Source organism: Homalodisca vitripennis, chromosome 2 (genome assembly GCF_021130785.1).
Source record: "Homalodisca vitripennis isolate AUS2020 chromosome 2, UT_GWSS_2.1, whole genome shotgun sequence".
NCBI lineage: Eukaryota > Metazoa > Arthropoda > Insecta > Hemiptera > Cicadellidae > Homalodisca > Homalodisca vitripennis.
This window is the reverse complement of record NC_060208.1, coordinates 44,889,907-44,906,258: the sequence shown is the minus strand read 5'-3', so window position 1 is coordinate 44,906,258 and position 16,352 is coordinate 44,889,907. Positions and strand designations below refer to the sequence as shown.

Below are 16,352 nucleotides of genomic sequence, written 5' to 3'. Positions count from 1 at the left end.
TATAATATTTAAATTTAAAATTTCTACCTTGGTTCATTCAAAATTTTCTTCCAGAGAAAGATGATATATATCTGTCTTTATCTTAGTACAACAATTTTTCCTGTGTACTAGAATGCAGACCCCACCTCTTGACTTACCATATCTATTGAAAAACAGATGCAAATTTCTAGTTTGCAAAAGTGTTAAAATAACATTTTTTTTCTTTAGGCAACCAATGTTCAGAAAAACGTAAGACTCTAAGATTAATTTTGTCGCTTAAAAGAGCTACCTCTAATTGATTAATCTTATTTTCAATACCCTGAATATTGTAGTACATTACCAGAGTATTGTTGTTCACAACTGATATTTCTGAATTAATATTAGAGTATTTTTTGTTTTTATTACATTTGGCACTTGCATGCTGTTTTTATGTAAAATTTAAGTTTAATTTCTGTTTCTTAAAAAATACCTTTTTTTCCTTTTTCTCTAATGTTATTATCTTCAACAGTGTTACCATTTTCCTCTAAATCTTTAGTAATCCTAATCAATTTATTGTATGAGTCCACATTTGGAGTTGTCTAACCCTTTACTATCAAATCTTACTCTGGAAGTGACTGAGGAGTTACTGGAATTTCAGAATGTTCATCATTTCTTACTTCACCATTGCAGGTAATTGGTTCCTAAGGTTTCCTAGTGATGAAAACAATGTCTTAGACTTGAGATCCAACCTAGGTACTGATAGAGAGTCATCACTGGAAGTCACCATCACTGAATCTATTCCGAGGCTCACAGGGGTCAAAGCAGACGGAAACTGTCTCATGCCGCACACTCTCATCTGATAAAAACACTGCTCGGCTGTGGTTTGTGGTCTTCTATCTTCCTTTCCGATGCAGGAATCACCAATTTTCCTGATTGTCCACTATCCATAGCAAACTTTCTTATCAGTTCAGCTAGGTGATTTGATAAAAATATTATTTCCCTTTATAGTTCATGTGAAAACACTTTCTGTTGTAGCGCTCTCTGCAGAGAAAGCCTGGATTGAGCAGACAAATGTTACTATTCTGAATAAGTTTGTCCCCTATCCTTTTGTTGAAAAATGTAATGTTCCTGTCATATATAAAAGAGTTGTTATCAAAACGATTTGGAACATGACGGACGATGACATTTGTATATCAAGCAAACTCCACTATTGGTTTTAAGTCAGGGATGTATTGGCATCTCTTGTTTGGAAGAATATCATTTGCTCCTGCAATAATTACAATGTGATCACTCTCAGAGAAGCCTGAAGTCATCTTACCACATCCCCTATCACATACTTATAGGGGGCTCCAGGACGACTTAAAACACTCACATTTTTATTTGGACCATCTACTTTTTGTAGCGGCACACCAATATCCCTTGCATGACTATCATCCAATATGAATACGTCTCCTCATTATCCGATAAATCCAGTAATCGGTTTTTACTTCAGTGTTTTAGTTTTCTGGAATTTTACTTTTTGAACTTAAGTTTGTTTTATAGTTTTTATAACTGTTCTTGCAACTTTTTTTGGTACACTCATCAATTATTCCACCTTTTTTCCACATACTCCTAAATAACTTTATTAATTCAAACTTTTTTCTATCACCATATCATATGTTATTTCTTGTAGCATTCCATTTTTGGGGATCCCTTTAGTTTGACTTATCTGTAAAACCAGAGATTGTTTGTTTACCAGCATGAAAATTCCACAGTCTGGGTTGTTTTGCTGTTGTGAACATTTTCTTTCTTGCAAATCAAAGTTGATGGATAACAGCTGTCATTAGTTGGTTTGACAAACAGACAAACAATTAGCTGATAACAGATTGCAGATAGTAAAAAACTATGAACGAGTTAGTGGTGGAAGACAGCAATTCTCAACAGGAAACTGCTCAAGTCAAGTTACTGACCACCTCAGTAGGAATTACTAGGATAAACTTTCACTGTTTCAAGCATTAAATGTAGCTTCTGAGTATCTCACAATTGGATTTAAGCTTCAGAAACTATGCTTCAAAACATGTGGTTTTCACCAGGTAAATTAATAAATATCCAAATATCAAATTAGCTATTATTCTATCTATGGTGGTAAAAAATTTATTTCCCTCCATTAGTGAAATATACTTTTCTGATACATAAAACTCAAAAACTAACACAAACTTATCATAAAACAATATAAAAACTTTAAATTTTTAAGCACTAAAATATTTAACTTTAGTCACATGATACATCCATAAACCTACAGTTAATTAACAAAAGGTTTTTCTTACAAATAGGTAATAAATAAACAATCCCAGCTGATTTAAAGTCTGGTGAGCTAATAATCCTTGAATAATCTGAAGGCGGGAGGTGATACTACCGAAACAGAGTATCCCGCCATGAGTACTGACTTAGTATATTACAATTTTTGTGTGATTGTAGGATAAATGGGTTTTTAACTCTAAAAAACCATTATTATCATCATTATTCAATAAAAATGCCTCGTAGAGCATAAAATAAATACAAATCAAGTAGTTTTTTTAACAGTGATAACAAAAAATGCAAAAACGGGTATTTTGGGTCTGGTACACTTATATAACAAAATCACTAATCCTATCAACTTCCCACCGATCTTACCACAGACTAGTAAGTATCATAAGCGTACAACAGAACGCAAAATTCCCTAATGTCAGGTGCAAGAATCGAACCCGTGACTCCATGGGTAACTCCTGCATCCGAAAGTAACGCCTTAGTGTACACAGCCATCCTGACTTGATGTCTTTCATGTTCAGATAGCTCATATTGCAGTGCAGACACCCACTGTTGCTGTTTGATTCAACTGTATTGCATACCAGTTCTAGGGTTAACATGTTCACAACATGTACCTGATTGGGTACACATGATCTTTCACAACTGCCATCGTGTACCCAATCAGATACACACCGTGCTTTAGTAAAACGCATTGTACGACTGATGGGGCACATGTTGCTATGCATTTCCTTATTGTGTTTTTATTGTTTGCCTGTCTTGGTGATTTCTTCAATTTGATCTTCCGCTTAAATAAATGTCTCAGACTCTCATGTACTCCGTCGGGCACACAATTGCCTGATTTTTTAGATACCCCTTGGTGTACTTTGTAAACGTTGAAAATCATATTAAAATTTTTTTGTGCGATTTTGCGATGGCTATAAACTTTTCTCGTTATACTTAGCCTTTAAACATATAAAAAAATTATGGTTTTTCTTATTGTTGAAAAATTCTATGGTATATAAAAAAGTGTGGAAATTAGCCATTGTTGTGAACGTGTTAAATGGTAAAAATATTAATCCAAAAATCAGCATGTTCAGAGCCAATCTTCAGCCAGACGAAGACAAGATTTGTGTATGCAGCAGACAAGCAAATTTAATAAACAGGAGGGAAATTAAATTTAAAACAATTTTTTTGTGTTCCTAATATTAACTTTTAATACTTTTGTATCTTAATAACCTTAAGTTATTTTAAGGATTCATTTCCCTCACATTAACACTAAGAATACAATTAATATCATTTTTATTGTTTGCTCTAAAACTTTTTTTGCTTCTCAATGATAAAAACAGTAGTCCATTAAACCAGTGGGGACGGGCTATTAAGAGTGTATGTGAGGGAGAGAGCGGGGACTGGAACAGGTAGACGTGGGACACCCTCGCCCAGCTGCATTCCGAGAGTAAACAAGGTATAAGCTTATTGCTCACCCCTGGTTCTGTTAGTAGGGCCTCTGTACCCTCGACGAGATTTTTTGAAGAGTTTCTGGCTTATATTGACATCAAATTCATCATCTAGCTGTAAGGTTTTAAATAGGGTCCCTAACCTCAAGCCTGACACATTCAAAAATAATGTATCTAGCAGTCTCCCCAGACTGATTGTGTAGTATACACCTAGGATCTTCAGTTATAAATCCTAAAGCTCACAAGTGTTTCATGATATTACCGTATCCAGTATTAAGAGAGATGACCTGTTTTAAAAGGTCCTTGTTTAGCTACATCAGCCAGCTCATAAATTAGATGTTAGTGCCTCTAAATGAGCTTCTTACAACTTTTCTTATATGTTTGATATTCTTACTGTAACAGACGCACCTTACCTTTATGTATGTGCTACAATTCATTTCCGTCTTATTAACTAATATTTATTTGTTTTTTTTTTTTCAATTTCCCAGGTGGCATTAAAGTACATGATTTTTAAAATTTATAAAAACCTGTAATTTTTGTCTAAAACCCACTTTTTAACATCTAAAACCTTTTTATATATGTTTACTATTGGTTTCTGATCACTTTAGTATCAGTCCAGTGCATGAAAATAAATCCACAGAGACAGGAAATAGGAACATAAATAAAGAACAGTTTCACTAACAGAAAAGCTATGTATTATCACCACATTTAACATTGATTCGAGCCGTACTGATTGTGTCTGTTCTGTTCACATCCAGACTGACAGTCTTCTGTTCCGCTTCTCTGGCCAGCTTCGCCAACCGCCGCCTGTGCTTCTGCGACCGCAGGTGTGCCTCCAACTGACTTGTTCCCTCGAACAACCGGTCACACTGCTCACACCTCATCCACTGCACAAACGAATACTAATCAAAATAAACCTTACACTAATGTAGTATTTCAATTCTTATTTTATGGGTCCTTTATAAATCAGGAATATGGCAACTTAGGGCATATCCTAACTACTTCCTGTAAATAATATCATTCTTGTACTGACACTATATTTCAACAATATTAGATTATTACTGTGTTTAGCACTCATTCAATCATGTATACAAGTTATTTTCAAAATTAAGTTGTTCCAGTAAGTCTTGTAATGTAATACAAGGACCATATTTATACGTGTTATATTGAGACCCAAAGGACTTTCACCACCTATAGAAAACTACTACACTCTTAAATCATAATAGAACAGTTCAAGCAATGATTTGTCAGAAGATGGCAGAGAATTTGCATCAACAAAAAATCATACTGTTTCTTTAACTTAACCAGTTATAAAAAGTGTTTTCTGAAATTAAAAATATTAAACTAAAAGTTATCCACCACAACTGCAAATATGCATAATTATTGGATGATTACAAAATAAATGTAAGAGAACATCTACAAGTAGCCCATAATTCTTTCCAAGACGAAAACACTACCTGCTCATTTCTTTTTGTAATTATGGCCAAAAAATTGTAGTAGACAGGGTTCCAATGATCCAAATCTTCTTTATTTTTTTAGATTTGATTTGGTCCCCTTCGACTACTATCTCCCCCAAATACAGCACATTGCTGCAGACATAAATCTTTATAATAGTCATAGTAAGTAAATTTCCACGTTATTAAATACAAATGATTAATTTACCAGAACTAAACTATGGGTCTACGGATTGCAACACTAATACTTGTGTTTAAAGTAACCCCTTCTTTCTTTTAGAAAAAAGGTGCGAAGTGCATACAGAATTTTTCAATAATTTTTATTATAGATATATTTTTATATATGGAATAAATATATTGGTATATTTCTAAAATAAGAACACTAACAAATCCGAAAATTTATTATTCAGCACATTCATTGCTGGTCTTTACTGACTTAGTGATCTGGACTAATATTATATAATATGAAGCACTAGTGTATTGGCACAGCCAATTTTATAGTCAGATTGAAGTACAGGTTATGAAAGAAAACTTAAAATAACTGAAACAAGTGTTTAACAATGTGCAGTATTGACACATGATATATAACTAAATAATCTACAATTGTATGAGTTTTTTCCAAATAAAAATATTGCATAATTTACAGCTTTTTGGCTCTTAAAAAATTATTCTGTTACTTAAAATGTAATAACTTCAAAATTTCTGTTATTCTTGCAACATAATGTATTCCGATATTTGTTTTAAATTAAGTTTAAACTATTAAAACCTTTCACCTGTAAGTAGACAAGGGGAAAATAAACATGTACTATATTGTAAAAGCTTCTTTCTCATTGGATTTATTACTGGATTAATGTCAAAAACAAACATTCCCAATATAACTTTTAATTTTATTTTTGAGAGGCCTTTTTTAATGAAAACATCATGAAATTTGAACATTAATGAAATCAAAGTGGTTATCTTATTCAGGGAAGTTATCTTGAAAGAGCTATAAATTAAACATAAAAATATTTTCCAAATCCAAAATCGATTGCACTGTTTTACGCTAATGACACTTTGATTTCAGTTATGTGGGCTGACAATATTTTCATTGAAAACAAAAGGCCCACAAAAATAAAATTTAATTATTTTTGGAGTGTTTGTTTTTAAATTAACTAATGTGCTGTAACAGTTTACCAATAGTATTCAACAGACTCATTCAGAGGTGCTAAACTAAGTACCTTGCGATCTGTGGCATTCTTCTGAAGTACAGGTTCCCGGTGTATAGGGCAGGGCGTGCCATCCAGCGCACTCTGTACTACAGAGAATGCCTTGTCTCGGACCTGGCTGTCCCACTGACCAACGTCTGTCCCATCCAAGGTATAGAGGGGAGGCACCTGAAACAGTACAACAGTGAAGTACTTCTGGGAGATTCCTGAGGTATGTTATGCAAAACTACAAGAAATAAAGATAAAATAAAACCTCATAGAAAAATGTATCAACAGTTTCTCACCCTCTAATAAAGTTGATGAAACACTTGAAAGTATTACAACCATTGAGAATCTATGAGAAAAAATTTAAAATGTTTCAGAATTTAACATGTTTTTGTCCTTTTATGACTCCCGACACTTTCAAAACAATTACATTTCATGATGGTGTCCACACTTTTTTGTCCTTTTATGACTCCCGACACTTTCAAAACAATTACATTTCATGATGGTGTCCACACTTTTTTGTCCTTTTATGACTCCCGACACTTTCAAAACAATTACATTTCATGATGGTGTCCACACTTTTTTGTCCTTTTATGACTCCCGACACTTTCAAAACAATTACATTTCATGATGGTGTCCACACTTTTTTGTCCTTTTATGACTCCCGACACTTTCAAAACAATTACATTTCATGATGGTGTCCACACTTTTTAACACTCTCTCTATGCTTCTGGAAGAACTAGTCTTCAAATACATTTTGATTGTTTTATCTTAGGAAGAAATTAAGTAATAATTTAATCCACAGAATATCAGATAGTCTATTAAAAAGTATCTCTAATTTATATTCTTTAATTTATGTACACTAGTTTCTATATTCAATATTTATTATTTTTCAGGTGGTAAAATTGGATTTTGGGTTTGGTAAATATTTTTGTTTTCTTACTCCTTGAAAAATAACAGGCATATAGAGTAAGGAATTTAAATTTAATTTTTTTTCTGGGAATGAAAGAACTGATGCCATGGCCATCTTGGGCTCAGTGTTTAACATAATGGAACCTCAAACGTTCTATGGTATTCCTAGGTGTGAATCTTTTAAGGCTGCCTGGAAGTAAGTTTACAATGAACATGAGAGAAGGAGGTGGCTGCATCCAGGTCTGAGAATGAGCAGAATGGTCCTACAGTCGCCTTTCCCCAGACTGACCTTCTCTTCTTAAGTAGATAGGTGTCTTCTCGTTTTATGGGGCTGACTATGGGACATGGTCACCTGAGGAAGCATCTTCTCAGAGTTGGCATCCTTTGGGAGGATCCGCTCTGTAGAATGTGTTACGAGCAAGAGGAGCCTGCTGAACACCTGCTCTTTGACTGTCCTGCAATAGCAAGGGAGCACTACACCTTCTTTGGTAGTCTAGACAAGGGTGGTGAATTTACCTAGGAGGATCTGATCAGTTGTTATCAGCGGTTTGTATAACTGCTGAAACCGTAAACTGGTTAACCACATGGAAATGATATGTTTTAAATTTATTAATATTTAAGAAAATAACTTGTTTTAAAAATCTTTTACTTGACTAAATTAATTTTTTATAAATAAATAAATATGTCACTTCCTGTAGCTATAACTAAATGTACATGCTATAAAATTTTATCTTCAGCCGTTTTTATTTCGGCTTGATTACAAAATGCCTAAATTCCCTTTAGTAAACTGCTGAAATTTCACGTAAAATTATCAAAAACTATTGTTCCTACTTTTTCTGTATTCGTGATAGGTATCTTAAAAAAACCTATAACTTTAACATTAAAATTATTTTCTTAATTAAAAAATTGATTCCATTGTGGCTAATTCCATATTGATTACAGAATAAAAGATTTCAAGGAATTTAATCAAACGTCTTGAATATTTTTTTTATTTCTGACACAAAAGTTTTTATTTTATTTTTTACACTGAATTTTCTGAGGAAAGTAAGGAGATAAGGCACTGGTAAAATCTAGTTATTGGTCTCTAATTCTAATTTCTTCAAATACACAAAAATTTCAACACTGAATGAGCTGATATTTACATACACATGTTTTAATACTTGGTTTCATACAGGTGCAAACCACGTGTTGCAAAGTATGTTGTATTTCTAATGTTTCATTGATTACTTTGAAGAATATAACTTTTATATTATTAAAAAATAGATAGTAAATAGATATTAAATTCATGTAAATACAAACTCAGTTTGTCATTTAAATATTTGATCACTGAAGGAACAGATAGCAGTATTAGACATATCTTAAACATGTAAAAGTCGTAAAGTATACTTATCAATGCGGATAGAAACTGATTTGAACTTTACTTGTTTGTCAAGTACTACACTAATTAAGGAAAGTATTAACTTGTAAGTCAATTTACTATTCTAGACATGCACGCCAAATTCAAAATAGATAAAATATTTTAAAAATTGTATTATTTGGTGTGGGAAACTTCTTTAGTTTGGTAACAGATTTACCAATTAAATTTAAATTCATCATTTCTATACAAAAGTATATAAACACAGGAACAACAGAAAATATTAGTATTTGTCATATTACTTAAACATCAATAAAACTACATACTTACTTATTTTCCATATTGATTATGAAAGCAAACTTATTTTCTTACGAAATTCATAAGAACAAATTTAATTTCAGAAACATTTAATGAAATATTTTCTATTGGCATTAAAAACAATCCACACAGACTACTCCCAATACTACTAATTTGCATTTGTAGAACTTGTTAACCAAAATAACTTTTAATCAATGGCTGTGTAAAAGGACACAAGTTGAACGACTTAATGTGGCATTGAACACAAGACAGTACTGCAGGGTATTGAACGTTCAAGGCTGGGGAGGTTGTAATTAATGGCAACAGACAGCGCAAACACCAATGTAAGATAAAACTTTGGCATGGGCTTATCAATGAGTGAAGCAAACATTGTGAAATTTATTAATGTAAACACTTTCTTATTGGTTATTATTATGTAATTAACCATTGCATTCATAAGCACTTTTTTATTTCGGTGGTGTTAATTAAAACGTTTCATTTTCTGAACTGTAACTGAGTGGACTTGCAAGGTGCGTGCGTTTGCTTAGTTATAATTTGTTTATTTTAATAATAAATAAAGTCTTATTGCAAATACTACTTATGTTTGACCCAATAATGCTTATTCCATGTGTACATTTTTTCTGTGTAAAATTTGCAGTTTAAATATGTAGTGCAAAAATAGTTTTAATTTTGTAGTGATAACAATTACAAACTATAATTTTTTTAAAGGGTTTCAAATTATTGGAATCCTAAAATGTACAGGAGACGGAATACCTTGACCCTTTAAGAACTCAAGGTTTTAGCCTGTATCTCTCTGGATTGAAAGTATACTATAAAGTGCACCCACACTACAATTAAAAACTAGTTCCTATTTAAATATTTTTAAGAGGTTTTTATGTAGAGTAATGAGGCCAAGTAATTTTTTTCATGGCGGTTAGAGGTCTGTGTGAGAGACTTTCACTATGTGTGGTAACCAGTATTACAAGCTACAGATACATAAGTGTAATAAAACAGGTTTCACATTTATTTTACAAATGTTTGTTACATATTGTATACAAATTAACTTTATACTAATTATAGCTCACTTCTCAACAAAAAAAGTAAACATATTTATAATACAAAAACAAAGATAAACTTATAAAAAAATTTGAAAACATACAATTTAATTTTTTTGTGATTTCACAATTATTACACATTCTATTTTTATTTCTTGTTAAAAAACACTATTGTTATGAATTTAAATTTTTATGATGCAATTGTGACAAATACATACAGATATTCGATAAAAGAGATATTATAATGTATACATATTTAAATGAACCTCTAAAGCCTCTAGGCTACTAGTGTTACAAACCCTTGTATGCAGTAGTATTTACAATCATATCATGGACATAATAAACTAATTTCCAATCAATCCTCTTAAGAAAATAGACTATGGGGAGAGAGTCATCTAAAACATGTTGGTTCAAGTCACTGTATCATAAATTTATTCCTTACTATTTATATGTCAATACACACAGTAATTTTTCCAATTTAAATACACTATTCGATGGAATCATAAAAATGTTTTTCTACATATATTTTTATTGTTTTATTGAATTGCTTGAACCCAACCATATTAATGGTACCCAAAGACTTGAAACTGTATCTAATTTCGCTATTTTAGTTCTTTTTTTAGCATTTGAAATGTAGGATTATTCAAAATAAAGATATTTCTCAGGATTATTTATTATTCACCCAAATGCTATTAGTTTGTATAGATATTGTATTGATACAGAAACATTGATATTGAACTGCTGTACTTGTACAAAGAGGACAAAATCCCAACACCTATGTTTTAAGCTTCAGCAACAGCTTAAACACTAATGAAAGAGCATACATCACTACTTACCAATTACAGACCTATATCAATTATTGAAGCTCTCTCAAAGAAAATCACAATTTAACTGTGAAAGTACCAGACATTTATGTTTGCACTGTTATTGTAACAATGACTTTTGGAACCCATATAACGACCAGTTTTCGGGTTAAAATCACGCTGTAGAACTTAAACATTAAGGTCTTCGTACAAATTCTAACAATACAACACAAACAAAAACATACACCCACATACAATGAGCATATAAATAAACATAAAGACAATGCGATGGTGGCCAATTAAGTCTTAAATTATTTATAGTTACTGTTAATTATAAATGTGTTTGTGCTTGTTAACTTCCATTTATATGTGTGAGTTTTGTACTGTACTTTTACAAAGACATTGATGTTTTAGTTTTACAGCCTGCTGATGGGTTTTAACCCTAAAACCGGTCATTGTAAAACAATAAGATCTGAAAAGGGACGTAAGGTATGTAACCTTTTGTAGTCTACTAAGTTCCAGAGGTATTCCATGTACAAACATTATTGTTCTAAAACAGGATAAAAATCTCTCACTTGAGCTTCAACATGAATTGTTGAGGGTAAAAACTAGTTAATTTGAGTTTCAGATTTAGAAGATGATTCGGATTTACCAGAACCATTCATCAAGAGATCCTGTAATAAGTTTTAATCTAGTCCCTTCACGAAACCATGTTACGTTTTCTAGGTCACATTTGAATAATAATGAAGGGATTGATTTGGTCTTGAAAACTAGATATCATGACTTACCTCTTGTTCTTACTGACCCTTGAGTTATTCATTATTGAAATCGCAACACTCAATCTCCATTTGGACTTGCCTTAGAGTACTAATTGCCTATTTAAAGTTGGTAATTGGTAAACAAACATTCTGGTCATCACAGTTCAGCAATAATTAGATGTTAACACTCTTATGGTTATTTAGAGAAACTATTACGTCCTTGTTGGCTTGTAACAGATCAGTTACAAAAATGATGCATTTATTATGTTGTCATTCACATAAATGACACATGGAACACTACAACTATCATTCACATTGCCATATTGCAAGAGAGTACTACCAGCACATTAGTATCTAGAGAATACTTGAACGGTGAGCATCGGTTTTATTGTTCTACTTTCAATAAAAAAAACTGATTCTTTAAGTGATTTTTTTTTCTTAAAGATGATTCAAAGACTCCACACATAAGAGACTGTAGTGACAGTCATCTTAATTTTAGCCTCACAAGAACAATGTTAAACCTCATGAAAGTTTACAACCTTATTTTCAGATGTAGAATTATGTGAGGTGTCTAATTGTAGAGATATAATATGTATCCAAATGCTTTTTAGTCGTTTCAATGTTTTTATTGGTTATTCAGAAAAAATCTCTCAATTTTTGGAATTTCATCGTTTGAATATTAAAAAAGTATTCACATTACAAGGAAACTAAAAATTGTTTGGTTGTGCATTATTAAGATTTTTAAAAGGAGACATCTCTCACAACCTACGATAAAAAATAAGAGTGTTAAAGTGCATGAGATTTAACATTGTTCTTAAGTGAAAAACTCAAGCTATTAGGCTACAGCCGGCTTAGACTTAACCCTAAAAGATTAACTGTGCTTTCCTTCCTTCTTCTCTTTATCCATAAAATACATTGATTCTACAGAAGCCTACAAAATTGTAGGGTCACATCCATTGGGCTCAGGATATGAGGCACATTTCACTTGTTGCACAAATAGCAAGACATTCCAGCTAAATGAGTTCCATTGAATCTGTTTCTCTACAGATTCTGTGTTCCAATCTGGCTTCAACCTATTTTGGATATGCCTAAAGTGGACTGTGCTCTGTTGCCATACTAAGTACCAGTTACATACTAGATTTAGGAGGATAGTTCAACCTTCAGAATAAGATTGGATATAACCTGTTATTGGCTGAGGTCTGAGACCTTTTACCACATCTTACATCTGACTTACTACATCCCGGGTCTGGTGCTACCAATATGCAATACTAGTTTATTCTACTCATTACACTACAGCTGGCTCTGGCTCTTAATCCTAAAACACCATCTGTACCTCCCTTATTCCTTCTCTTTATCCATCAAGTCTAAGGATTCTACAGAAGCCTAAAAAAAATTAGTGGGTTTCTATTCTTTGATTCCCATTGAGCTCAGGATATAATCCCCTAGACACACTTTCCTTGTTGTGGTACACAAATAGCAAGACATTCCAGCAAAATGAATCCCACTGATTCTTCTGCTTCTCCACAGATTCTACATTCCTCACAATGGCTTAAATCCATTGATATTTCTAGAGAGCTGTACCCTGTTCCTATTCTATGTACCAGTCACATACTATATTTAAGAGTATAGTCCAACCTTCAGAATAAGGTTGGTTATGGCCTTTTATTGATTGAGATCTGCGGGCTTTTGCCACATCTTGGATTTGACTCTACATCTTGTATTGTACATTGGTATGGTCCTTCCAATGTGCAATACTAGATTTACTTATGTGATGTTCTCTTGTAAAAACTAAGATATTAATAATCTATAATTAACAAAAATATTTATTTATTTCTCTGGAACATAAAACTTTTGGCGATATATTTACAATTTCAGACAAGCATGAAATCCAGGAAATGTGTTAAAGCATCTATGAAAAACAAAATTTTCCCAACAACTCATAATTCTAAAACTGTTGTGAGTAACCGGTTACTAAACATTAAGAGAACAGTTGTGTCAGCGAGACCGTTAGCAGAGTGACAAAACAGAATTGGATAAGAGTTAATAACTCCAACACAATATTGTTAGCAGTTAGGAGTTCTCAGACTGTTTTGCTGTTCTCACGTCTCACGCTGTCTGGAAAATCACCTTAACTTTGTTTAGTCACATAAGAGACTATTAAACTCGCTTTGTGCTGGAAGGACCGTTAAGAAACCTTTGATTGCTCAACTGAGTCTAATGAAAACATGAATTGTTATTTCACTATAGTGGCAACACTGGTGACAAGATTAGAAAATTATAATGTTTCACAGTTCATGCACAGAGAGGTCACTGTTAAGTAAAACAATAAATGTTTGGTTTGTTTTATAAAACCTCATCATGAAATATAATATTCTCTTTGAAAATTGAGAGCGAAAAGTTGTATAAAAACCTTCAGACAAAACAAGGTGTCTTGAAATTTTGTTTAAATAACTTAGGTCAAAACCGACTGCACCACTTAAATTTCTTCAATACAGGAAAAGAGAAATAAAAACAGTGGAAAATTTTCAAAATTCAATGTTTATGTGAGAAAAATCTGTTTCTCATTAAAGGTGTATTGCATTAGTTGAAACTAGATTTAAGTTCTGATAAACTGAAATAGCTCAACTCCTACCTCATTAAAAATATTAAAAAGGGGTACAAAACCTTTATTTTTTATATGGTAACTAACTTTTTCTACTTGTGTTAATATACAGTATTTGTGTATTTCAAGCCTGGAATACCATGAGTATAATTGAGTGGTCTCTTCCAGAAAATGGTTGAGAAATACTAACTTAAAACATTAATTTAATGTCCTTAGAAAGGATCTTGTTATTGTTGTTCCAATGTGACAGTAGCACTAAGGCTTGTTGACCAGAATTGTAAACTTTACTAAAAACTTGCATAAAAATACCATATAATATTCAAAATTTGAAAAAAATATCTTAAAATTACAATAAACTAAAAACATTTTGTAATACTTGTAAACCATCATTTGAGTTAACCCAATTTGTAGTAGTACATAAAAAGTGAAAATGTATTTGATTTACTTTACTTTACCTCTGCAAACTTTCCTAGGATACAATTCTAAATTAAGAGCTGAGTTGGGTGTGCTGGTAGTCATCTTTATTTAAGCACCATAAGAGCAATGTTAAACTGAGCTGAAACAGTTCCATCCACTGTCTATTCAATGAATCTTTGAATTCCATACAAAGTCAGATTTTAGAGATTTTAACTGATTCAAAAACACTAATATGTTTTCATTGATTCTTATAAAGTTTTCCACCGTTCTCATAATCTCTTTAACAGTTACACTCACCTATGAGACCCCCTGCCCAAGAGCATCTGGTGAATCACTTGTTCTGTCATCTCACATACTGTTGTGTGATCAACTTCATGAGTTCTATCCCTTTCACAAACAGTTTCCTTAGTCACTCAGAATCTCTTTAACAGTTGCACTCACCTGTGAGTCTCCTCTGCCCAAGAATCTCTGGCGGATCCACTTGATCTGCCTCCTCGCATACTGTCGGGTGGCCACTTTCATGAGTCCCTAGCCTTTCACAAACAGTTTCCTTAGTCACTCAGAATCTCTTTGACAGTTGCACTCACCTGTGAGTCTCCTCTACCCAAGAATCTCTGGCGGATCCACTTGATCTGCCTCCTCGCATACTGTCGGGTGGCCACTTTCATGAGTCCCTAGCCTTTCACAAACAGTTTCCTTAGTCACTCAGAATCTCTTTGACAGTTGCACTCACCTGTGAGTCTCCTCTACCCAAGAATCTCTGGCGGATCCACTTGATCTGCCTCCTCGCATACTGTCGGGTGGCCACTTTCATGAGTCCCTAGCCTTTCACAAACAGTTTCCTTAGTCACTCAGAATCTCTTTGACAGTTGCACTCACCTGTGAGTCTCCTCTACCCAAGAATCTCTGGCGGATCCACTTGATCTGCCTCCTTGCATACTGTCGGGTGGCCACCTTCATGAGTTCCACCCCTTTCTCAAACAGCTTCCGACCTTCCTCGGTCTCCCTCTGCTCCTCGCTCAGCATCAGATAATCGTGGAATTCCTTGAACCCAATGCTCTGGAATATTCCCAGTGTGTAGACAGGCGTACTGCAACAATTAACTTTCCATTAGATAAAAGCCAAAGCCCTGTAGAAAAGGACTTGGCCCATATGAAAATTTATAAAACATGCTCTGTAAGAAGGTTTATTGATCAAGAATGGGGTTTAAGAACCGGCTGTATGAAACGACCTTGAGTTTTTTTCTATAACAACAATGTTAAACCTCATGTACTTTTACGGCCTCATTTGTTATTGTAACTTTGTGGGAGATATATCATACACTTTTTTAATATTTTAAAAATAAAATAAAACTAAGTTTTGATAAATTTTCCTGAATAACCCATAATAATATTGAAAAATACTATAAAGCGTTTGCATGCATGTTAATTATATGTTAAAATGAAACATTCTTATAATTCTACTACTAAAAGAAAGGTCCTAAAACTTCATGAGTTTTAAACATTGTTTTTATAGGGGCTAAGATCAAGCCAACTAAAGCTGGCTCAGTTTATGGCTGTACAAGATGCACATTAAAATAGAAAAAAATTATAAATTAATAAATTTAATTTATTTTTTCTCTGTTCTTTTTTTGTCATCATCCATAGCTCAGAGTCTAAAACACATCTATCACTGAGATAATTGAAATCAGAAACATTTATCACATAAAAGCAGAATGACAAACTAATTTCTGTCTTCTATGATCCATTTAAACAGCAGTTTAAAAACGTGTTTACACTAAGCTTAAGTTACTTTCACTACTTAGACAGAATCCCTCATCTGAATTTTAGAGAT

At 32.8% G+C, this 16,352-nt stretch overlaps 1 protein-coding gene across 1 annotated transcript in view; it reads right to left on the bottom strand.

The window, feature by feature from the left end:
- Window positions 1-4,349: 4,349 nt before the first annotated feature.
- The window catches only part of LOC124353875 (tRNA dimethylallyltransferase), a 270,000-nt gene continuing 257,997 nt past the window's right edge, over window positions 4,350-16,352 (bottom strand). The window contains exons 6-8 of the mRNA XM_046803917.1: window positions 15,399-15,609; window positions 6,349-6,504; window positions 4,350-4,564 (exon numbers count right to left, since the gene is read on the bottom strand). Coding sequence (XP_046659873.1) covers window positions 4,367-4,564; window positions 6,349-6,504; window positions 15,399-15,609 — 565 coding nt within the window. The 3' untranslated portion in view covers window positions 4,350-4,366. The remainder of the gene's footprint in view (window positions 4,565-6,348; window positions 6,505-15,398; window positions 15,610-16,352) is intronic.